We start from the raw sequence: 25,520 nt of genomic DNA on the forward strand, positions 1-25,520 counted from the left end.
CGCTTTGATGTTCTCAGTGGCCGCGCGGCTCACTGAGAACATCAAAGCGGCTGCGAAAGTGATCAGCAGGCTGATAAATGGTGCGCGCGCCCGGCGCACATGCACTGTAGTTGGCGGCCTGAAAAGCACTAGTTTGCACTTCCAAATCCCGCTTTCTAAAGCTCTCGCCAGAGCAGCGCTAAAGCGCTGGCTCAGGCGAGACCTGAAAAGGGGATGGTGGCTGGGCACTAAGGAGGGCACCCAGTGCTTGCTGTCCCACCCGTCACGGCGCCTTTGTCTCCTCTGCTGGTTCCTCGCTTTCCTTTGTTTTGTATTGACTTGCACTGTCCATGGACATTTCCAATGTCCTTTCACTCTTCCTCAACGTGACAGATGGTCAAACTGCTGGGATGGGACAGCATTAATGCTTTGTACTTCTCTAGGCAAACTTCACCTTGCATGCAGAGATGTACTTTATTTTCTTTTAGTTTGAGATTCTGGTGCCCTCTAGTAGTACTCTGGCTGCACAGTTGTGCTCCAGTTTGATGGAGAAGCTGTGAACCAGCTCTTGCTGTGTGGGCGTCTGTATGCAATCCTCAGGAGGGGTAGCTTTGTTACATTGAAAAATTGCAGCTGCAGGTAATGACATTAATCTGGGGGACAGTGCAGCTCGCTTGCTTCTCCTCCTGTGCCCCCTCCTGCGCTGCTCCACATTCTGGACTTTCCTAAACTCCCTTGTGGTTGTACGGTAAAGTTTTGAGGCCGGGGAGTTCTAAGTAGTGTCGTGAAACTGTGTGCTAGGACACTTGCGGTTCTGGGCGGCCTCAACAGAGGAATTACGTAACTTGCTGGGATGTGTCAGAGTGTGATTATTAATGGTTACGACATAAGGAGTAGGCAGTGTGTGATTGTATGCTGAGGAATGGATGTCTGTTACAGAGCTCTGTGTGTGGCTTATTCATTTGCATGTTCCGGGCTGGAGAGATTCTACATCTAACGCTGAGTTGGGAATTAATTCCACGAAGAAACGAGACTGCTCTCCCTGAGAGTTGGCAACGGTACAGCAAACTGCTTGTGCGTGTCACGTGCTCCACAAGTTCATACAAAGCAGTCTAAAGTTGGAGTATATGGAGTCAAAGATCCGCTCCAGCCCAAATACGGCCATTAAAGAAGTTGAAGGCCCTATCGAAGAGCGCATTAGAGAAGCCCGCCAGAATCTTCTGGTAAGGCTGAAAGAAGAAATATTGCGTCCCACCATAACACAGAGCCATCATCAATACAAAGCAAATGCTAAAGGCAGCGATAACCAGGTATGAAAGTGCAAATTTACTTACCAGAACGAGGGGAAGATCACACAACCTTGAATCGGATGTGACGACCCAGGCCTCGTTGAGGTGCCGATGCGTGCAAAGTGACAGGTGACAGCACAGCAAAAGCCTTCAGAATATTAACATTTTTTTAATGGCTGCAGGAGGATACACGAAGTAAGTTGCAGCCGCGTTCCTAACACCACTACTGCCTTTCGACCCCACCAAGAAGCAGAATGTTGCCGTCGGGGAACTGCATGGATCAAAGTAGATGATAAGAAAATCATTAGGTATTTAAAGAACCTTGTTGGTGACGTAGTGAAAAAAGTGCAAAAGAAAGTCTCGCCGACTGATGCAATATCATACAGTCAGATCAAAGAAGCATTGGGAACCAAGTTCAAACTAATGTCGACTATGAAAGAGACATTTTCAGTCAAGCGAAACAGCAAGTTGGTGAAACGATGGATGAGTTTGTCGAGAGACTTGACGTGCTTATCAGACACTGCAAGTTCAGTGAATTCAATGAGGAAGAAGCCATGCAACTAAGAGTCACCAATGGTTGTCTTTGAGACTTGTTCAAAAAATATATTTTGAGAGAAAGTACTAATGGCACCGATGGCAGAGGAACGTACAGATCGAAAGGCCGCTGATATAGAAGCTGGCATAGCACAAGTTGAATCAGCATTGATCATGAAAAGCAGGCACAAGCACAAAGTAGATGCATGCAAGTTGAAGTCCACAAAGGAGAAAAAGATATGTTTCCGATATGGGTGTTAATTTCCCCTTGAAGGTAAATGTCCAACCATGGGCTGCGGGAAGGAAAACCTCTTTGAACTGGTCTGCCATGCAAAAGAGAAACCAAATACATCACAGCAAGAAGAGAACATGCGAGCCAGAAATTTTCGGAAGCATTCTCACCACGCCTATAAGGCCAGAAATCAACATCAGTTATGACAAGTAGAAACCAGACAAGATCGATCGTCCTCAAGTTCATCCTTTAAAGGCTCTGCAATATTGTTATCAAGCACCGGTGAAGAAGAAGGATGTGCAATGATATCGACAAAGGAACGACCGGCAGACAAGGGTGTGGAATTCCTATAGCACGATGCCTAGGACATATTGTTTGGGGGATAAGCACAAGTTTTCATGTTTATTTTGTACTTGGGACAAGTAGGCCCAACCCAATGCAGAACAAACCCTTTGGCTGCCAGATTACAGTACCATATTATGGATCAGGGTAGGGCATTGTCTGAAATTAATGTAATATTTGTGTCCATATGTTAATGCTGATCAAACCTTTTTTCACGGTTCATTAATACAAAGCCTTGATTGAAAGGGTGAGCGCTCTAAGGATATGTAAGTTCCGACTGCATTACTGACAGTGGTGCCACTATAAAAAAGTGTACACATGTTTGAAAGGTTTAACAATATGATGCTATGTATAATGCTTCCAGGATGCTGTCTAATTAGATGCAAATATATGCAAAAGCTTGAAAGCAAGATTGATGATTCTTTGTTTTCAAAATAAAATGTTTATTAAAAAAAAGCAACTAAGAAAAAAAACGTTTTGCTAAACTACTGTGAAATTTTAGATACCATTTCTTTGAAGCATCAATTAGTAAACTGTGTTGATGCATGCTAGTATTTCCTAAAAATATTCATAACGGAAAAATCAGTAGGTATGACATTGTCGGTCAGCCTTTTGATTTTGTAAATGCATGTGTTTTTACATACTTTTTGTAAAATGTTATTGTTGAGGAACCTGCCGGGCCCTCATCATTATAACAAACATTGGCAAAAGCAAACAATATTTTTGGTCTCCAAAACCACACATTGCCACAGTCGTTCCTGGACATGAACAAAACTATTTTGCATGCAAATCTGCTCCTTGTGAAAGAGCAGACTGCTGTCACCCACAGTAAAGCCAGCTGGTACAGAGAGAGAGAGAGAGAGAGAGAGAGAGAGAGAGAGAGAGAGAAATAATTAATTGTTATAAAAAACCAAAAGGTCTTGGTTAATGCCAGACCTAAATAAGCACCTAATTCCTATAGAAAGTCGCAAAAGTGCACCCATGAAAAAAGTATTTGCATTAGTACAGATTTACAGCTTTTATACCTTCACAAGAATTTACAGAAGTAGGTCAGGAAATCTTACTCCTAGAAATAACTTGTGAACTGCATTTTAGCACAAACAAGTATGTATGTGTAGCTATGCTCCTGCGAAAATCTGTTAAGCGGTAACTTCACTTTCCCAACAACCACTTTTTCCCCAACCCTTGTAGAGTACTTCTGCCCTTGTCAGGAGTAAATTTCCAGAATTTCCCTGTATGGGAAAATATTTGAGACGAGCTGATGAAAGCCCATAAAACATGCATGTTAGTAGGTTTGCACAGACTCAAACGGGCATTCCAATCATGGGGAACTATTGCTGTACACTACCTCCAGCCCCAGCATGTAGATCTGCGGAAAGGTGGCAAAATAAGGGAATTCCTAGTATTCATACACTACTATGGTATGATCTCTGGCATAATCAGAGAGGCTTTTATCAGAGCTCTTATATAATGAGATTTCTGCCATAATTTGTCAGCCTGCATGACACTAAAGGGACAAGTGGGTTTTGTTACAGAACAAGTAGATTTATGAAGCAATCTGCCCCATGGACAAGTAGACATTTTATTAAATTCAACACCGCTAGGCACATATAGGTTTGGTTGCTTGCAAGGAAAAACAAAAGATAAAGGCAAACCGCCAAATAAAACAACTGAATTCACACTGCCTCAAGATTACAATAAAAGTCAACGGTTGACCCACAACCTTTATCATAGACAGTGGTGCATCAATTAACATCATGTAAGTTGAGAAGTTCAATAGCTTGTTTCCTGTGTCATGACTTAGCCCGTTATACACGAAAGTATACCAGTGGGCTGCTTCTAAACTGTTGGGGAGTCAAGGGTCATTTAAAGCAACACAAAGCAGTATCAGTGCAAGCGTCAATCCACGTTCTTCAAGGAACTTCATCCAGTGAATGCTTACTCGGTTTTGCTACGGCTGCTGGCATGGGAATGATGTCTCTCAATTACAACCTTCACACTCAATCTAAAACCATAAGTAAGTTGCTGTTGTTGTTTCATGGCTTAGGAGGTCTCAAGACAATGAAAGAACAACTTCACATTAATAAGGACATTTGCCATGTTGCCCAACAGCACTCAGAGTTGCTTTTCACTTACAAGAAGTGATTGAGGAAGAAATAGAAATGCTGTTGAAGCATGACATTAGTGAGTGCTCCACCAGCCCTACGCCATGGGTCTCGCCCATAGTGGTGGTGGTAAAAAAAAGGATAGTGGAGGTACAGTGCGGATCTGTGTTGATGTTTTCCTAGCCAAAAAAACAATAAAGAGAGAAAGACATCCTGCTCCACACATAGCGGACATGATAATGAAACTGAATAGTGCTAAAGTCTTCTCCCGTCTTGACCTGAGCAAGGGATATCATCAACTAGGGTTGGAAGAGAACTGCAGGCATGTACCTACTTTTTTGACTCATGTTGGTCTGTTCACATACAAAAGGTTGAATTTAAGAGTGTCATCTGCTGCAGAAATATTTCAAGATGTCATACGTCGAATTATTCAACTTGTCGCGCAGACTTTAAAATACAGCAATGACATACTGCTATTTGGAGTATTGCAAAAGGACCATGAGCAGGCTCTTACACAAATATGCCAGTTACTTGCTGATGCAGGTCTCACTCTTAATGCAGCAAAGTGTGAGTTTAACAACACCAAACTCAAGTTCTTTGGGCACATGTTCTCTGATGGGGGAATGTCTTCTGACCCAGATAAAGTGCAAGTCCTATCAGATGCTTTCATCCCACAAGTTGTTAGCATGCTGCTATCCTTCTTAGGCATGGCCAGTTATTGCTCAAGGTACATTACTGGTATTGCGACTGTACGTGCTCCATTAAGAGTTTTTTTCAAAAAGAAACGTCCCTTTCCAGCGGTCCACAGACTGTGATCAAAGCTTCAGGAGAATAAAACAAGTGATTAAGAATGCAGCCAAGATGGCCTATTTTCGCCCCAAGTTACATACTGAGATCATAGTAGATGTGAGCCTGGTGAGGTTGTGGGCAATCCTTGCTCAACATAGTGCTAATCCGAATGCTCATAGACACATTTTGGCCTATGCTAGCCGAAGCCTGTCTGCCATTGAACGTGCCTTTTCACAGCCGGAAAAAGGAGATTCAGCAGACCTAGCCATTGAACAGATTATTGCTGCTACTAATGCCGATAAGAACATGCTTGTCCTTTAAGACATCATTTCAGCTCAGTCGTGGAGACGAATGCTTAACCTTTTGCTGCTGATATTGAATTACATTTTCTTTTTTAAATGTACAGGATGAACTGTCTGTTACCAAGGAAGATGTGTTGAGAGGCTTGGGACTCATCATATCTGAAAGCCTAAGACAACAAGTCATTGAACTAGCCCATGAAGGGCATTGTAGCCTCCAAAAGAGCCATAACAGACCAAGTGTAGTTCCCGCGCCTAGATGAGCGAGTGGAGCGGGAACTAAAAGAGTATCTTCTTTGCAACTTTCTGTCCCGCAAACTGACGCAGTATCCACAGACAATGTCTGGCCTTCCTACACGTGCTTGGGTAAGAGTTGCAGTTGATTTCTTTGGGCCTTTAGAAAATGAACATCATCTTATTGTAGTAATTGATGAGTATTTAAGCTTTCCTTTAGTAGAGGCGTTATCAACAATTCATGACAAGGTCGTTCAGCGTCTGAATGACATCTTTGCCACGTGGGGTAGCCCCACCATTCTCAAATCTGACAATGGCACCCTGTTTAACAACAAAGAATTTAAGGCGTTTCTAGTCAGACTACATGTCAAACAGCAAAAGAGTACACCTCTGTGGCCCCAAGCTAATGGTGTTGGGGAACGATTCATGTGTACCCTCAAAAAGATAATTCAAGGAGTGTCTGGAGGGAATAGAGTTAAACCAAACCCTGTGTCAAGCCCTCCGTGCGTATTGTTCCACTCCTCACTCCGAAACAAATGAGAGTCCTGCCACCTTGCTATTTGGGAGAGCCGTCAAACTGACACAGTGGACTGTGGATCTATCAGTGAGTGCTGATAAGGTTTGTGTCACATACATTTCTCAAAAGTGCAAGATGAAAACATATGCAGATCGATGTCGACAAACTCAGGAAACAGTCTTCGATGAATGTGACTTGGTCGTGGGTAAGCGGAAACAAAAGTGGAAAACAGACACTTCGATTTGCTGCCGATCCTATGAGGGTTGTGACGTGCAAAGGACACATGGTGACTACACATTGTCTTAAAGTCCATCACACAGGACTTGTCACACTTTAAGCACCTACCCCTGCGTTCATTAGATCCTGCAGTCAGAACAAGGCAACCTCGTCTAACAGTCCGGATCAAGCAGCAGATCCTGTGCCATTGGTGCACAATGAGAGTGTGTCTCAACCGTCTCAGACCACTCGATCTGGCCCACTAGTGCGAGCGCCTCAATGACTTTTTTAGGGAATGTAATGTGACTGTTGTTTTTTTACTGTTTTTGATCAAATAGGGAGATGTAGTAACATGAGAATGTGCGCTAGGACCCTTGCGATTCTGGGCAGATGCAACAGAGAAATTACGTAACTTGCTGGGAGGTATTAAGGTGTCGTTATGAACACTTATGACTTAAGGAGAGGCTAGTATGTGATTGTATGCGGAGGAATAAATACATCTGTTACAGAGCTCTATGTGTGGCGCATTCATTTCCGTCTTCCTGGGCTGAGGAGGACGCTACATTCTTTCTTTCTGCCTCCACCTGTTATTGGCCATGCCAAGCCCAGCACCCTTTACTCATTGAGCAGCGCTTCCTACAAACTCTTTCAACAGCTGGTGTACCACGATTGTTGTGGAGGCAGCTAGTCTCATTTCCTCCGTGGGCCAGAAGTAGGTCATCACCTTCACCTAGATGGTTGGAAAGTGGCGGCATGCTAACTTGTGCTCCACTGAAATGACACTCTGCCGGGCCTCTTGCACTGTGAGCTGTGTGAAGCTCCTCTGTCATGTAATGAGTTTGCTGACCACCCCTGGTATATAACGCATGCAGAAACTACTCCTGCTGATGCTTCAGCTTGACCGGGCAGCTTCTACCTTTGATTAACTACTTCATTGGGTCTGCCTCGTTAACAGGGGCAGGCAGTGCCCGGGGGCCTCGTGTCCTGAGGGTGCCCTGTGCTGCTTGCAGTGCCCTGCCGCCTCACCCAAACTCCCACCTGTAGTAAATCAGCAGCTGGCAGCTGCTGTGGCTTTCACTTGTGCTGGTTGTCTCCTTCACCTGCAGCGATGCAACTCCACACCTTGCGCGATCGCAAAGCACCTTCTTCTTGCTCCTTGGGCACAACGCTGAAGTGCTGCACAGAGTCTCTTGGTGACCCCAGCGGACTACATGATGCAGCTTGGCAGATTGATCCCAGGTAGAATACCGTTGATTTCACACAAGGCCGCCAGTGCTGAATTGGGCCATGGGGCAGTGTCTGGGCATGTGGGCAACCGTCCTCATCTCCAATATAAAGTTGTGGGCTCTAGCCCTACATACTAAACTAATGAACAACACAGACACATTGTTATGGTGGGTCAACTGGCCCAGGGAATGTGTGCCTGGCCCATTTTATTTGCAGAGTCTCTGGGCTATTGACACCTGTGTTGGATTGGTGTGAGTTGAGCCACTGCCCCTTGAGAGGGGCTGCTGCATGACGTGTCCTGCATGACGTGTCCTGCAGGACACTACAATGGACAACCCTCATGGCAAATATGTATTATGCAAATTTAATAGGTAAAGGTTACAATTTGTTGCTGACCGCTGCATATTATGGATTTAGTATTATTGTGGCCATTACTGTTAGATATGGAAGTACATAACTATATAATGTCTCAGCGAACCATAGGACAGCCCTTTTTTGCTTACCTGCATAATCAAAGCAGTTGCTTGTTGATTTGTTTGCAATTTGTGGGTTGCAAGCTGAGGATTGCGTATGAGGGTGCAACTGGTTTCTGGGCTCTATTGCCGGGACGCAGGTAGAGCAGTTATTTAGGAAATAGCCAAGTTTTTAACTGTTTAAGAAAGTGTATCAGCTCCTGGGTGCCTCAAATGCTGGCTGGTATTGTCAAGCAGGGTTATCCTCAGGAATGTTGCAGTGCTCAAATGAGGGCCCACCACCAGTCAAGACCAATTCCCCTGACATTCTTCATTTGGAGACAGGTTGATAGAATGGCTTTGCGAGTGATCGGATATTGGGAAAAAGGAACTGCTTGGAAGGAGTTCTGAAAGGACAAGAAATTCCAAAACACAATTAGGCATGATTATTTATGTGCCTCCCCTTTCATATGCTTGAATGTACTAACTCTGTATACCTGGAAAAAATTGTGAGCGTTGAATGTAATGTAGACTATGTTGAAAACGTCTGTTGTTCATTCACAGCTCCAGACATATACGTTTTTTTTTCACTGTGATGATTCTGGCTTCTCATTAATAAGAAAACAGGCCAGTAATAGAGCTTGTCAGTATGCGAGAACTCCCCAGTCTCTACTTGTTAACCCCATCACAAACAGATCATTTTATGTCCTAAACAACAACAAAAAAACATTGAAAATTAAAATGTATATCACAAGCTGGGAACTTTACAAGCACTCATTATCCGTTTGTTGGCTGAGCTGTTGCCTTCGTTTGATTTGTAACAGAAGAATAGTCTTCTAAATCCTTCAGAAGTGGGTAGGGGCGCTTTGGTGTGTGCCTACCTTGAACGTAGAAATCCTCTAGAGTGGGGGACACGCGTCAACACATACCTTGAATGTAGATTCCATCAGCGCAGTCTGCAATCGACCCAGTTCTTGTTGGCAGCGATAGTTTGGGCTTCTGCTTGCGGCAGATAAATTAGGATGGAAATGGAACCCTTCCTTCCCTCATCCAAATTCCAGATGTAAGAATGTCTCAGTCCCAGGACGCTGTAGAAAACTAGCAAGACCACAGGATAATAATCCATGCAACCTCTGCATAGAAATCCTCTCAATACTGAGCAGGAAGCGGTGCACGTGGTTTCCTCTTATGCCGGTTGTGGCCGTAATTGGTGGCCCCTAGGTGACTCTGGGAAATATAGTTCCTGACTCTTCCTACAAAGAGTAGGGTATAATACAAAAAGGAACACTGAATGTTCTTCCACCAGAAATTATGTTTTTGGCTCGAGTTGTCTTTTGTCCATAAAACGGTGACCATATGTGGTTCTAGACAGGTAGTGAGTTCCAGAGGTTTGTGGCTAGTACTGAGAAGCAGTGCCTCCTATGGATTTCTTATGGTAAGGTGGACATTATGGTAAGTTATGCAAGCCTGGAGAGCAGTGTTCTGTTTGGTATTTAGTGCTTGAATTTAACCGGTTGTGGTTTTCCTTGAGAGGGTTCTGTGGACAAAGCAGGGTGCCTTGAACATTGCCCTCCTATCTATAGATGGTCAGTGGAGCAATGTGGGACTGCAGACATTGCTGAAGGCGGAGAAGCAGCATTGGGCAGTATTTTTGATTGGTTGTGTTTTGCTTATAATGAATGCAGGTGTGCCAAGGTATAAGCTATTGGCACACACAAGCTTGGAGATTACGAGTGTGAGGATGGCTGCAGTTTAATTTGGATGCAAGGTGCGGGAAGATGCAAAGTAGTGTTTTAATTGTGTAGAAGGCGCTCTGTGTGACTGTTAGCATGAGGTATGAAGGATAGGTCTAAATCCATGGTTACTCCTAGGTTTCTAGCTTCTTTTGATGTTGTTGGATGGCCTTTGTTCGCATGTCATAATCTCGGTCTGTGGCATTGAGCTTTAGATCGTTTTTCATCATCCTTGTGTTTATAGCATGCAGGCCGTCTTCAGGGTTTGAATTGTAGAGGTCTATGGAGCTATTTGCCTGTGTGATTTAATCATATTTGGTAAGGGGGGTAGGTATATGTTTAACAATAGAGTGATATGATGGACCCTTGAGGAATGCCACCCTGTTGTGTTTGAAGAGGTGGAGTGAAAGAGGGTAGATAGACTACACTTTGTGTGTGAGATAAGAAGCAATCCATTTCAAAGCATTTTCACATATTCTGATATTGTGAAGTCATTGCAGTAACATGTGGTGGTGCACAGTGTCAAATGCAGCTGATAAATGCAGAAGTAATAAGGCAGTGACTCGGTTTTTGTCCACTGTGAGATTTAGATCATCCCTGATGGATATGATGGCTGACTCTGTGTCTCTGCCTGGTCTGAAACTAGACTGTTAGTCAGCCATAATGTTTTATGAAGTTAAAGAGTTGAGCAAACACTGCTTTCTCCAAAATATTTCCAAAGAATGGTCAATTTGATATAGGTCGTTAAATTATTAAAGGTCAAGTACAGTTTAGTCATTTTATTTATTGCTCCTCACAGGCCTCTTCTTCTGTGAAGTAAATTACAGTGTGCTGCAAACAACAATCTTTGGCGAACACAGCAACTCTGCACATACTTAAGAATGCAGATGCCACTAATGTAGCTGAATATTATACTTACATTTTGTGTTCACCCTATCTGTAATTGTGGTTATACATTTTTTGGACGATTCATTTAGGCCTTAAGTTTTATTGTTCATCAGGCGTGCACCCAATAGAATATTTACAAGCTAAGTAAACAGTTTTACAAAATGTTTTTTCCACTTTTCAAGAAAGAGAAATAAACTCGTGACAGAAATGTTTTCACTTTCTACATTTTGCTTGTTTAAAATATATTGTACACTTAGCCACAGTTGCACTAGTGCACATACCAAGTGTCAGAGATTGGGGGGGGGGGGGGTATGGGACAATCAGCAGTTACTGCTTATAAGTTAGGTTAGGACCGTTTACTACTGGTGTTCTGGGGTTCATTCTACTTTGGACTGCAAACTGGGCCAAATACACCCCTATTGCCCTTGTCTCTTAGGGTAGCAAGAGCACGCAATCTAAGGTGTCCTATGTACTAAGGTTATACGGTAGGGACTCGGAACTAAAGCAATCAAACAGTACATGCAATTAGTGAATGTTGAACCCTGTGCTTTTCTTTTGTTAAAGAAAAAGAGAAATACTTTAATTACACGAAGACATAGTATGGTACATAGATAAAGGTATCACTACAGCGATGCTCACTACAGGGTATATGAGGTTCGCGACAGAGTACCCCGAAAGTTTTAGAATTAAGCACAGATAGCAGTTTCAGACGTGGGTAGTCTATATGGTTTCTGAGAATGATCACATTAAGTGGGGCCACATGCACCAGCAATTCAGGGCTGGATTAGGACACATTGATGGAGGAATGAATGCAGGGGGAGGATTGTCCAGGGAGCAGCGTAAGTTTAAGTAACACATCAGGGTGAGCTTAAGCACCCATGCCAAATCGTCAACAAGTCCTGAGGGATCCGCGTTGAAGTGTAAATGAAGTGTGTGGACTGACTGATCCAGAAAATTGCATGCCCTTTACCTATTTTGGGCTCAGGGATTAAGAGTAGGTGTAACCAGCCTCTGAGAAACTATCATTCTGTTTGAAACGTCGACCAGCGCCCAAGCCATTGAACTTCATGGTAAGGCTGCTGCATACCACAGACCATTGTTACCATGATGTTCTTATTATATGTTCTGAAAAATGAGACATAGACTACCTCATCAGGCCATAACTTAGGCGTGCTTTTTATTACAACTCATTGTGGTTTTCATATATGCATTGAACTGGTGCCTCATTTGCCATAGGATGCTTATATAACATTTGGATGTTCACCACAGCACTATAATATAGATAAACCATCCTATTCTGTATCGTATAGTAATGCTATGAATTGTTATCACTAACCTATACAAAATATTTACAAGGCATGAGTGAATTCATTACCTGCCATGTAAGTGATTTACAAGTGAAGGCAAAGTTCAGTTTGATAAAATGTGATAGCATATCATTTCTCTCCAAGCCGTAATCACCATTGCTCTAGAGAATCAGATTTACTAATAAGCAAAGGCAAAGCCAAAAGGTCTTGACTTCGTAAGGTGTTACCAGACCTTTTGGCTTTGCCAATGCTTTTTTGCGATGCTATTTGAAGTGGCAGGAGGAGCTGGAGGGAGGGGTCGGAGTGGGCACTGGAGGAGTTAAATATTTTTTTTAAATATTGACAATTATGGAAGGGTTAAAGGTGAAAGCAACTCTGTGAGGGACTAGGGGGTGGGATTTGAAGAGAATTGCTGATCACAAGGGAAAGAGCAAGAAAATGCATGTACATCCATTGTGTGCTACAGAATAAAAGTAGTTTCCTAAATGTAAGCAGTGGAAGGACACAACTCATACAATCAAAAGGTAAAGAAGATGTGCTCCAGTGGAGGGGCAAACACAAGGGGAGAAAGGAAAGCCATCAACTAAGAAGTAAACAATTGAGGTTGATAAGAAAGCCAACCAACAGTAAACAGTGAGCTCACCGAAGGCCCACTGTATATATTAGTTCTGATATACAGTATCTCTTCGACAACAAATAGCTAAAAGTTGTCTATAGTCAAGATCTAAAATTGCAGAAGTATATTCCTGGTTCCATCTTGTACATGCACAAATATACGGAAACTTATTTTGTGCATTTGTGCTGAACAGTTCACATATGTAATCAATTGAAATGAATAGATTCCTAAAATAAAAGTGACAATTTTACTTCTCAGAGGGGCACAGTATTTGCACGTTTTTTTGGTATGAAAATGAGATTCAAAGTTTGTAGGTCAGTGCATGATGATGTGTTTTATCTATTCATACTATGCACATTCTTCAAATAAATAACTGAAGAGTAAAACTTAATTGATTGCATACATATCTCCACTTTCGCCATATGAGCAAGAAAGGCTCCCCAGTGTATACTCATTATTGTATGTCTGTTATATTTGAATGATGCCATGTGATGTTTGTCAAAATGTAATGCAGATGCAACTTTTCTAATGCATGCACATTGTCTTGTACACAGTGGCCATCGAGTCTGAAGGGGCCAATGAAGTCAGTACAAACTCCATCTATGTTGACAGTGACGTACAAGGAGAGGAGACTGTTCCCCTGATGAGTCACCATTATGTCCGCAAACCTGACGACCACTTCAGTTTCACTTACATCATTTTTTTCCTCCTTGGGATTGGGTCCTTGCTTCCATTCAACTTTTTCATCACAGCAAAACACTACTGGATGTATAAGCTTTCAAACGCTACAAAGCAACAGCTGACAGATGCAAATGACTCAGCAGACCTTATTGTAAGTACTTGTGTATTTTCTCTTGGGTCACTATTATGAAATATACATATAGTATTCTTCAGGAAGTTATAACCTATGTTGCATTATCTCACTTGACCATAGACCTAATGCATTCTCTGTAGCTGGCTTTTATCACTGAGATTATCCCCTGGATTGTTCAATGCATTGAGGCAAATGTGATGTTTAATAGAATGTGAGGTTGTAAAATTACATGGGTAAACACTGTATCATCATAACATCAATTTTTTTTGGTTTGTATTATTACATATATGCCATAAAGACATGGCCCTCTCCTTTCTTGTGCTTTTATTTTTGGGCCCTTAATCCTTGTTGTTGAATACGGAAGAGTGATTTAGAATTGTTTTATCAACTTGTGTAGATTGAGTTTTTTGTAAGTAATATTAGCTCTTTTTTCCCCATTATGTTGCTTTATCGTTTCCCCACCAACCTGTTAGGTCACATGAAACATCTTCCATCACAATTTGGAGATGGAATAAGGATATCTAAGCAAGCCTGTGAGCGAACTAAGGGTCTGATTTAGAGTTTGACCGACCGGTTACTCCTTTTTATGACTAAGTGTTGTACACTCTGAGAAGTAAGAAATATTATTAATTCGACTGCTCTTGTAATAAGCAATTGAGAAATAATTCTGATTTGGCTGCTCTTGTAATAAGAAAGTGTACACAAATAAGAACTGAATATCATCTGCTTACTGGCACCGCCACTGGAAAAGTGCTTGGTCTAATCCTTTTTAATAAACAGAGTTATTGCTTGGTGATTCTCAGGTGATTGGAATTCCAGCTCCTGATACTTACATCTGGCATAAATATGCCTACTTCAAAGCTAATTTTAAAATATATTCCTCACATACCCCTGGTCTAAATTCTAGGAAACGGCGAGTAAAGGAAGACCTGAAAGAGATATAAGTGTCTGCTGTACGGTTCCTATTGAGTTTAAATCCAGTTAGTTAAGGCAAGATCAAGTTGCAGCACTATATTGTAATGAAATTCAAGGAGACTCAATCAGTCTCAGTTACAACTTTTAGACCGGATATCTGGTCCTCTAGATGCAGGTTTAGATTGAGATGGAGGCCAATCCTTGAAAATGTCCTCCTCTCACTTCCTCTCCCTGACGTAACACCTTGTTAACAAAATCTGACTTTAGTCCTAAATCATGTATGGAGATGTATAGCTTTTCATCACAGACTTCTTACTTCAAAATTCAGTCAGAGATTTTCATTCCAGGATATTCAATAAGAAAAATGTTCGATACATTCTGTGCAGCAGGGTTGACCACTACCTCTGTACCTGCATCCTCTGTACTCGATATCCTCTGCTTGATGCAAGGACCATGTGAAGGAACTTTGGAGCCTCTTCTGTCAGTAAATAGGAATCAATCTTTACAGATCGGTTTAATCTAGGGCATAATAACAGAATTCAGGCAGGATAATTCATATTTTCTTTTTATGTTTCAGCCGAAATCTGGTCAAGCTTCTGATAAGCTAGCTAAATCCGACAACTTTTTTGACTGATAAACTGTAAATCGGGTGGAAACTCCTTTGAGTGCTAACTCTTCAGGTTGATGTCTCTCATTGGCCAATGCCTGTCAAAAAAGAGAGATGAGGATTTGGGTTTACCTCCATGCAGCACCTAATAGTTCAATATTTATTATGTGTGGCCTTTCTCAAAAAAGAAGAGGAAAGGAAGTTCCACAAAAGGTTAAACTGCAGCAGTAAATAAAAACAATTGTTTGAAGTGCAAACATAAAATATACATTAAAGGGTAAAGAGACTGAATTAACCCGAGACCGAAAGCTCTGTTCTTGCCGCAAACGCCGCCTGGAGTGGACTTCATCCCCCATAATTCTGCCCTGCTCCTGAAAGGAGTTCTGCTGTGTGGAAGACCAACGACTTTGCTCTGGCAGCATACCATGTTCTAGTTTGACTTCATTCCCTGAAATCCCACCTTGCTCCTGGGAGGAAGGAGGGGTGAGAGTTATTTTAAGGAGTGCACAGTAGTCCTGCAGTAAGGGAGACTGAGCACTTTTGTTTCTGGCAACATACCACATCCGAGGTGGAATTCATCCCCTATAATCCCGCCCTGCTTTTATGAGTAAGGAGGGGCGAGGCCCTGTAAAGAGCAAACGGTGGTCTCACAGTGCAGGAGACCAAAGTAATTATTCTTGCACCATACCACGTCCAGGTGAACTTTATCTTTCATAATCCTGCCGTGCTCCTGGGAATAATGGCGGCAAGGGCACTTGAAAGAGCGAACAGCAGTCCCTTAGTGGGAGACCGAAGACATTGTTCTTGCAGCATACCACGTCCATGGTGAACTACATCTTCTATTATCTGCCCTGCTTCTGGGAGGAAAGAGTGACAAAGGCGCCTGAAAGAGTGCAGAGCGGCCTTGCAGCATGGGAGACCAAGGACTTTGTTCTGGCTGCATGCCACATACCCGGTGGACAAAATCCTCTATAATTCCACCCTGCTCCTGGGAGGGAGGAAGGGCAAGGGTACTTAAAAGAGATCTGTAAGAAGGGTTGAGTGGGTTGGTCATAGTCCCAAACACTTTTTTAAAACACTGTGGTGATTAACATGGTGGTAGGACAATTCCTGCATCACCTGAATTACAAACGTACCAGACAGTATTCAGAATGCAATATTCTTTAGGATATTTCTATGGGCCATAATCTGAGAGATCGTATTATTGTCCCAAACACCCAGCACCAGTAAGAGGGATAGCATCAGATTAGATATAGTGTTTAAATAAATAACTGTTTACCCTCTTGACTCTTTTTAGAAGGAATATTTCAATATCAAACTTCCCAAAATCAGCTTCTTTGTGCCAACTCGAGTGGGCTGTGACTCAATAGTAGAACCTCAAGGCCCTTCTGATTTACATTACATTACCCCCTGTTCCTGACCACTAATACAGGTGGAGGACACACAGGGCAGTATCTGACTGCTTTCGTGGAACTTAGCCCACACCAAACTAGCTTATGGTGAGTGGTTGGCCTTTATGAAAGATTTTGATTTAATTTGCTGCCAGGAAATGTTGATAACAGACAACTTGGGTATTGATGGTTATAATACATTTTGTATTCCAGCCATCCCCTCCATAGTGGGCAGGGAGAAGTTGGAATTGATCGATTTGGTAATCTGTTGTACCTCTTGGTTTCAAGTTTTACTCTCGACTTTTAGCTAGATTGTTCAATATCGTATCTATTTATTTTTATGACAATATTTTTGATCAAAAGTCCACTGACGTAATAGATCAACGTTATGATTTTATAATAAGTTTTATTATGGAAAGTAAACAGCATATTTTAATCATAAGAGCTGGAGGATGCACTAAGGATAGTAAAGGGTTCTGAGAGGAGATACATGGTCCCTTTTTCTCGATTTACCCCTCTCCCCAGGTTGAATACCTGTCGATACATTTGACTACGAAAATATTACAAAAAATCAGTTACTTGGTGTGGGAGGAGATGCAGTAACTGATCCTGTAGCTGCCATTGCCTTGAGTTAAGCTATTAACATTGAAAAAGTTTTGTCTGTAATAAACAAGAGCCCTCTGTGGAAGGTACCAGGACCCAATGGACATTTTTAAAGAGAACATAATATTGTAGGTGGCAATAATTACTAATGTATTGCGGATCATGGTCATTGGTGTGATCATCCTGTACTGGAAAGAAGCTGTAATAATTCCTATCTTTGAACAAGGGGACCGGATTCTTCCTAGTTGTTATTGCCCGGTTTCGTTCTCCACCACTAAACTCTTGGGTTGAGTTCTTCTCTCCAGACTTTAGCTATAGGCTGAAGAAAATAATATTTTGTCCGATGTCAAATACGGATTTCTTATTTATGGACCACTTCTGCGCTTTTGTCAATGTTAACCACTCCAAATTGTGGTCCATGATGAAAAACATGGGGGGTAGGGAGGGCACTTGTTACATTTCAAAGACTACTTTATTTGGGAACATCCGCAAAGGTAAATCACAGGCTGAACGGAAAGTGCTTCCCTCTTATTAGAATATAGCACGTTACAACGCGTGCATTCACAACGCGATAGTTTACAACGCGGTCGTTACAACGCGTGCCATTACATCGCAAGTCGTATCAACGACTTGCTGTAGGGGGCGCACTGGACTTAGGAATAGTATTCATTACTATTCCTACTCCAGTTTGTGCAACAGCAGGGAAGGTGTTGGATTTAAAATTCAACACATTCCATGGTGTTACACGCCCCCTACAGCAAGTCGTTGATACGACTTGCGATGTAATGGCACGCGTGGTAACGCAGTCATTGTAACGACCGCGTTGTAAACTACTGCGTTGTGTTTACAGCGTTGTAAACGCTGTTTCCCCTCTTATTAAGTCCAAATGCGGAGTATGACAGGGCTGCCAACTGGCCCTTTCCTATCCCTTCACTCAAAGGGAAAGACATAATACAAATTGGGAAATACACCAATCCAACTCTCTTATGTGCGGATGAGTCAGTACGAGAACTGCTAATTGTCTACAAATTCTGCTGGATTAATTTACATCTTTCATGCATGACCCAGACTTAAAAATAAATCTTTTCAAAACAATTATGCTAGATGTAACATGCTACATGTAATTAGAGGGTGGGAGTTCCTGTAATGAACACTTTTAATTGTCTAGGGATCTCCTTTTGATTAGACGCAAAATTGCAGCCATCTACCTAACCTAAGATCCTGGCAGTTTCAGAGAGTAATAGAATCAGTTTTTCGATTTGCCTCACATGTACGCCATAAGCTGGTGAGGGTTTTCATACAAATATATAAGGCAAAATTGCATCCCGGTTGGGCTTTATGGGCAGGACTCTGGTGTTACATCAAAATCCTTCAAAATGGAGAAAACAGTGTTTTCCGTAGGCTCTTATCAATCCTGCAGGGTACGGCTACTTGTATTAGTCATTGTGATGTTATGGCTTAAAATTTGGTGATCACCTAAAGTAGTTTTTTCAAGATTAGTTCTCAAGGATTGTGTAGCTTTGGAGAATATGGCTTAGATAGCATGTCTTAATTACATGAAAGAGTTTTATACATGGTTGGGTGTTCCAGAATTCTTTTTTCACCCAGGGTCTTTAGACTCCGTCTCTAAACACGTAAAAACATAACTTTTTTTATCAATATTCTAGTGTGTACAATGGTATGGCGCAAGCTATGCAGATGGTTGTCATGAACTCTACCATTATGACCGCTTCAAGGCTGTACCCAACCTTGTTTCGGTATGCAATCCGTAATACAAGTTTTACCTTGCTCATCTCCATTTAAGCACTTTACACTTCCTAATAATATTTCCGCTGCAAGGAATCCACATAGAGTCTGGCAGTGGTCAGACCCTGGCCAAACCTCCTCAGACACCCATGGACCCGCTTCCTCACAAGAGGGAGTTAACCATTGAGGAGGCCCTAAACTCACCTGTGGAGCCATTGCCCAAGAAGCCTCTGCTCCATGACAGGAGAACCTCCTTACTCCCTTCCCCTCCTTCCCCTCCTTCTCCTCTTCCTCCTCTAACTCCCTACTACGTCTACCTCTCCTCTGCTACATGTGGGCCCATGGCCACATTCACTGCATTGTTTTTCAATTTGTGGGTTTGAGGGAGGACATCCCTAGATCTCCTTAGGATCATTATGTCCCGCCATACAAAACCCATGCCTCTAATGACCCTTGGGATGACTTTGATATTGACTCTCCAGCCGACACTGATCCGGACCTATATCCTGCCAAGCCCTCACCCTCGGGTGACACAGCCTCATATCATAAGGTTTTTCATTAGGCATCCACATTCCACAAGGTGGAAATGCAAGTTCAGCCTGAGGTGGGCGATTTCCTCATGGAGATCCATCCTCTCCTTCACACAAAGGTCCATCTAATACCCACCCATGCTGAAAGGCATGCTTTAGCCCGCCAGTGACATCTTTAAAGAGCCAGTGAAAAATCAAGTCAATACCCCAAAGGTGATGAAATAGAAGTCGTCTGTCTCCATCTGACCCACCTTACTTCAGGAGACAGCTACCCCTCCTCCCCGACTACTTGGTCGTGCACTCAGCAAGAAAGCACGCTAACTGCTAGGGCACAGGAGATGCACCCCCGTTTGGACCAGGAGAGTAAAAACATTGATGCTAAAGGCAAACACATAGCCTCACAATCTACTACCCATTGGTGCATTGCCATCTGTATGGGCCTCCTCTCCCTGTTTGAACCGGCCCCGTGGGATCAAATGGAATGTCTCATCCAACACCTCCCAGCCAAATATAAGAAGCAGGGTTAGAAGGTGGTTGTGAAAGGAAAGATCCACATTAGGTGTGCCTTGGATGCAGCAGACACTGCTGCTTGAGGCCATAAAACCACTGCGCTTTTTCGCAAGCATGCCTGACTGATAGTATCTGGGTTTAAACCATAGGTGCAACAACATCTCTACATGCCTTTCGATGGGGAGCACCTCTTTGACACGCAAGCAGACAAGATGTTGGAGAAGATTAAGGAGTACAACGAAACGACCAAAGCCATGGGGGCCCTTCAAACCCCATCCACCTGCGGCTCCATTCACTGCCCACAATATCACTATGGAAACAAAAATGCCTCATCAGAGGCTTCAAACACCCCCCCCCCCCGCCCCCTCACACCTCTCCTCCAAGCAGTGACACTCCCCTCCTTCCCCTCGACCACATAACACCTGTCGGGGTACAACAGCGGGGGCCCCTGCCCCGCTGGGCAGAGATTACCTCTGGCCAGTGGGTTCTTTTTTGTGTTGTAATTTTTTATTACAATAAATTCAAATAACAAGTGCACAGTATGGTATACCAATTGGAGAGTATCAGACAATATAATGCAATTGAAGAGCATCAGGTAAAATAATGCAATGCAAGTCAATCAGGGACAGGGGGAGGGGGGAGGGGAGGTATAGCACCAAAGGTACATGTGGTACATGGCGAGGCCCCCTCCCGGCATTAAGGTGCGTCCCTCTAGGTATGTGGGGTTGATGAATCATCCAAGAAGGGGGGACAACTGGAGCCGGGGTTCCTGGTCTGGGCAGGGGTGGGGTGGAGGGGAGGGGGGGGGAGAGGGATGTGCTCTCATTGTTGGAGTAATGGGGCCAAAGAAGATCGGGAGGGAGGGGTATGCGCTATCGAGGAGGGTGACGGAGGGTGCAGCCAGTGGGTTGTAAACATCATGCAAGAGGGGTATTGCTTAGAGCTCACACAAACACCAAAAAACATTCCCCAACCCAAACCCAGACTCTCTCCAGAACATCCGCGCCTGCTCCAATAGAAGATGCATGTAGTACTCACCAAAGGGGCTTTAGAACTAGTGCTGCCACAACACCGTGGCAAAGGAGTACACTTCATGTACTTTCTAATCCCCAAAAAGGACGGATCCCTAAGACCCATGCTCTACCTCAGTCCCCTCAACAAGTACATCCTGTCAGAGAATTTTCACATGGTGACACTTCAGGATGTTATTCCTCTCCTACAACAAATCAACTTCATGACCGCCCTCGATCTGAAGGACAGCTACTTCATCATGCCCATCCACCCTGCTCATCGAAGATTCCTACGGTAATCAGTTCAATTAGATTCTTGCTTGAGCGATTGTCTGGGTATTCATGCCTTTAAGGAACAGTTGCACACTACTAGTTGGCACAAGCTATGACAACCACTAGATACTTGTTTGCCTGGGAAGTTATGCGATGTGTTCCTATTATATCGACCCTTTCAAAGGGTATCCCTAATTGGGAAGCGGTTGTTGACGTGTTCTTGGGACCTGCCAGTAATGGTTTAGTTGACATTGTCTGCAATTCTGATTGAGAATACATCTGGCCAGTAAAACCTTTCAGATCGATAGCTCTCTGTGGATTCATTGTTTGATTTAAAGTGTGTCGGTAAACCACCAGTTTTCCAAGACTTTAGGAGTTAAACTAGTTTGCACTCTTTTAGACGCTTGTCTTGAATCAAAGGTGACTATCCCCAGTATAAGAACTTCCAGGAGGGTAATAGTACTGCCACTTTAGTGGTGATGGCCCTGTCTCCAATAGAAAAGGGGCTCGCATAGCATTTTTAACCCATGTTTACAAGTAATCCATGTAACATTTTAGTAGAGATCTGATCATCACTGTATGAACATATGCAAATACTTCCTCAATTTATTTTTACTCTTTATTAACTAATTTCCCTTCTAGTCTCAGTGATCAGTGTTCCTTGGTTACTCTTTAGGGCATTTACCAGGGACGACGTAGAGATTTTTGCATGATTCATTGAATCACTCTTGGTCTCCGAGGTCGCCTTCTACTTTTGCAGTCCTTAACAATCAAGTTGCCAATTTTTAAAAATAAATGATCATACATCGTCATAATCTCAATGGGGATAAAACATGGCACTCAAAAATTTGCAATTCGTCTGCTACAAACATATGCATTTCTGTTATGGCCTCTTTCGCTCTGGAAAGAGCCTCCCATTTCACCTTGCATTTGTTATTACTAATCACCACAAAGCTATGTAGTTCAAGGTGGAATTAAACTCTCCCTATTCCTTATCTGTGACTTGTCCCAAACTAGTGCAATAGGATAGTGAGCACTATCATAGCGATCGAGTAGTGTCATATCTTTTATTTCGTGCCATGCCTGAACATCTAAGAGGATGAAATCAATGTGGCTTTTATATTCACCCTGCCTGAATGTTGCCTTTGCATCAAGGTCTGATGGGAAGCGACCATGACATGACCTGAGACAAAAGCAGACCATTATATCAATAATATGGAGGGCAGCTGAGCTCATTTTAGGAGGTTTCCTATGGATGCAAAGACCAGGTATCCTACCAGATTCATCCTCTTCCTTAACCAATTCCAAAAATGGTATGTATGGTTTGAAAGATGCCTTAAAATTTCCTGAAATAATCACATTAATGCTAGGGCCTAAGTCCTCCAAAAATTCATTGAAAGTACTGAGGCACTGGGAAGGTCTGGAAAAAGGGGTCAACCCATTATAAATACTAATCAACAAATACGGAAGCCCTGACTTAGGTTTCATGCTAAGAACAAAAAGGTCACAAGAGTCAAAACTAATTTCTTTAATAGTGCACTCAAGCGATATTTTGGACCATATAAAAGCCCCCCAGATGGCCTACCCGCTACTGATGGCACTGCTTTAAAGTTGTCTTATAAAACCCTCCCTATGTACTTTAGTGAGAGCCCAGGTCTCCTGGATAATGCAGAAATCAAATTTATCAATTAACAATCCCCAGTCTCCATTGTCCATTTTGGACTGGATCCCAGCAATGTTCCAGGAGATGAGATGGAGAGCAGAGGCTGGATTTTTCAGGTCTTGCAGGGGCATCTGAGCGATCAACATTGGTTGCAGAAATTAGTTGTCAGTTCGAGGTCATCGGTGGACCCCTTTATAACTGGAGCAGGGATGTCCTCCTCCTTCCTAGATCCTGAGCAAAGGATCCCTCTGGCTCGTCAATTAACTTGGTCCAAAACATCAAACCAGTTGAACACGGGAACACTATAAGACCCGGCTTACCAATGCCGTCCATTATTGGGAACACTGGAGCATATCTGATGAAGTCATGAGAGAAGGGTATGGGAAGCCCAATCTAGGCCAGGTGTCGGTTTATAAAAAATATCCCAATGGAAGAGGATCAATACTAGTATGGCCCAGTCCACTGCACTCTATGAGTAAAAAGTATGTTGTGGGCCAGTGAGGTAGGGAAATTCACATTCTTAGTGAGCCAGTTCAGACACTTACTAGCCAAATTATAATGTGCTCTTCACCCAGTCACAGCATTCCTGTCAAAATTGCCACACAGGGGCTATCAGCATAGGAAGATTATTAGCCTCTTGCACGGGTACATAAGCCCCCTTGCGCCCGAGGGTTCCCCTCTGTTGGCAGTTTTGTTTTAGTCGCTGGCCCCTCGCTGGGTGATCCCCCTGGTTTCATTATATTAGTGCTACTTGAATGCCTTTGGGCGATGGCAGTTACTTTAGCTGTAATAGTGCTCATTGTCTCTCTTCCTTTTCCTACAACTGCGGGAGTTGGTACAAAATCTCCTCTGTCATTAGACTGAAGGGAGGGTGACCGAGGTTTGGTGGGTTCGTTAAGTACCTGTTCAATCTCTAAAAATCGTGTCGGAATGGGTGAAAGTTCCTTTTTTTAAATCCCTTCTAGCCTACCAACTAGATCTTCCTCTAAATCAACCACCCAACTTGGTTTTGTACTACGATCTCCACCATCCACGGTGCAGTGGGGATTAGCAGGTGCAAGGGAAGAGAATGGTGAATTAACGTGAGTACTATTCTTCAGATGTTTATTTCGAGCAAATCTCCTTTGTCGTTTGGCATCTTCCATGGGTTCCTCATGCAGGATCATTGCGGGTAGTATCTGTTGTGAGTTATCAGTAGAATGGTCATCGTCTAACACATAGAGCTCACCCTCCTGGGTGCTTCCTGTTGGAGCAGTCACACAACGACAAGGCAAAGACTGTGCAAGATCCTTTGGGCCCATGGAGGGTCTTCTCTTGGTTAGCTCAGTTTCAGAAGCTACAACCTGATCGCCCTCTGAAGCATCAGATCTATCGAGGTTGTTCTGTTGGGGTGCTGTTGCTGGAACCCCATTACATTTGTGCTTACCCATGTGGTCTTCTCTGTGCGGCCACCTCAAATATCAACAGGCCGTTGGCACAAGCAAGGATCGTCAAACAAGTTGTGGGTTGGTGAGGGTGTGGGTCTAGGCCAGGGTAAAGTCATATCAAGGAGAGGTAAAGACAGCAATGCCAGTAATGTGTTTTGTAATGTTATCGGGAAAATGGTAAATCAGCAGTACAGCACAGCTGCAGCAGCAGCAGTTAACCACTTACCTCCTCCCCTGTTCTTGATGAGCTGCCACTGCCACCCACGCAAGAGCTGTGAAATATGACTGGAAGCTGCAGAGACCACTTAATGCTTAATGTTTGGTCGAAACGGAGCACACTGGAGGGGGGAGGGGAAGCAGGGGTGGGAAGGAGATAATAGATGGGTTGTTGGGAAGGGTTGAATGATTCGGAATATATTTGCTGCAAAATATGAAGATGTTAAGATGTTAATTGCAAACTAAAACAATAAAAAACGTTTAAAAAAAAAAAGCTTAATGTTTGGTTGATAGTTGTTTAAATGATTGATTATACCTAATGACAGTGTCCAAACTCGAAAGACACAATCCAATCCAAATCCAGACCTCATGGATATTGCAGTGGTGCAGGTAACTCAAATGAACTCAAAAGTCACTTATGGCCTGTAAGACATAGAGGAAACAGAGGCCATAGACCCCCCCACGCGGCTGCACCACATTACATCTGACATTGTGCCCACTAGCCAACCCCTCCCCCCCGGTTGCCCTGCTGTACACCCGCACCCAACCGTCTTCACGAGCGAGCGAGCCAGGCGCACTGGTGGCACAGAAGCGAAGGCAAATGCAAATAAGGCGTCGTAGTCCATGGCAACTGCAGCACAGCACCAGAGAATCACCAAAAACTTTCCCCCACTTACCTGTATTTGGCTACAGCCCACGATCCACATAGATTGCACAGATACGAGGCAGAAGGGCTCCCGTAGAATTGTAGATCAGTCAATTAGTTTATTCGCTTCACAGCATCACCCAGTGAGCACATCTCTTCCTCTAACACTCTCCGCTCCTACCAGCGTGCGGGCGGGTGTGTTATGGCGTCAGGGGAGGAGTGACCTAGAGAACTAATAACTAAAGAACTAATAATGATTAGAATATAACCCCTGCACCGTATTGATTAGTGGGTTGTGTTCAACTGGATTTCTAATTTGTCTTAATGCATTGACCTAAGGTCTTATACCAGGGGGTTGAAAGACTGAGCCCTCAGCTCAAATTGTTACAGTACTTAGTCAAAGTAGCTTG

General features: G+C 43.2%; 1 protein-coding gene across 1 annotated transcript in view; it reads left to right on the forward strand.

Moving 5' to 3' along the window:
- SLC29A3 (solute carrier family 29 member 3) overlaps positions 1–25,520 on the forward strand; it is a 271,683-nt gene that overhangs the window by 55,650 nt on the left and 190,513 nt on the right. The window contains exon 2 of the mRNA XM_085603462.1: positions 13,314–13,591. Coding sequence (XP_085459588.1) covers positions 13,314–13,591 — 278 coding nt within the window. The remainder of the gene's footprint in view (positions 1–13,313; positions 13,592–25,520) is intronic.

The sequence above is a fragment of the Triturus cristatus genome, chromosome 1_2 (genome assembly GCF_964204655.1).
Source record: "Triturus cristatus chromosome 1_2, aTriCri1.1, whole genome shotgun sequence".
In the NCBI taxonomy this organism is placed as follows: Eukaryota; Metazoa; Chordata; class Amphibia; order Caudata; family Salamandridae; genus Triturus; species Triturus cristatus.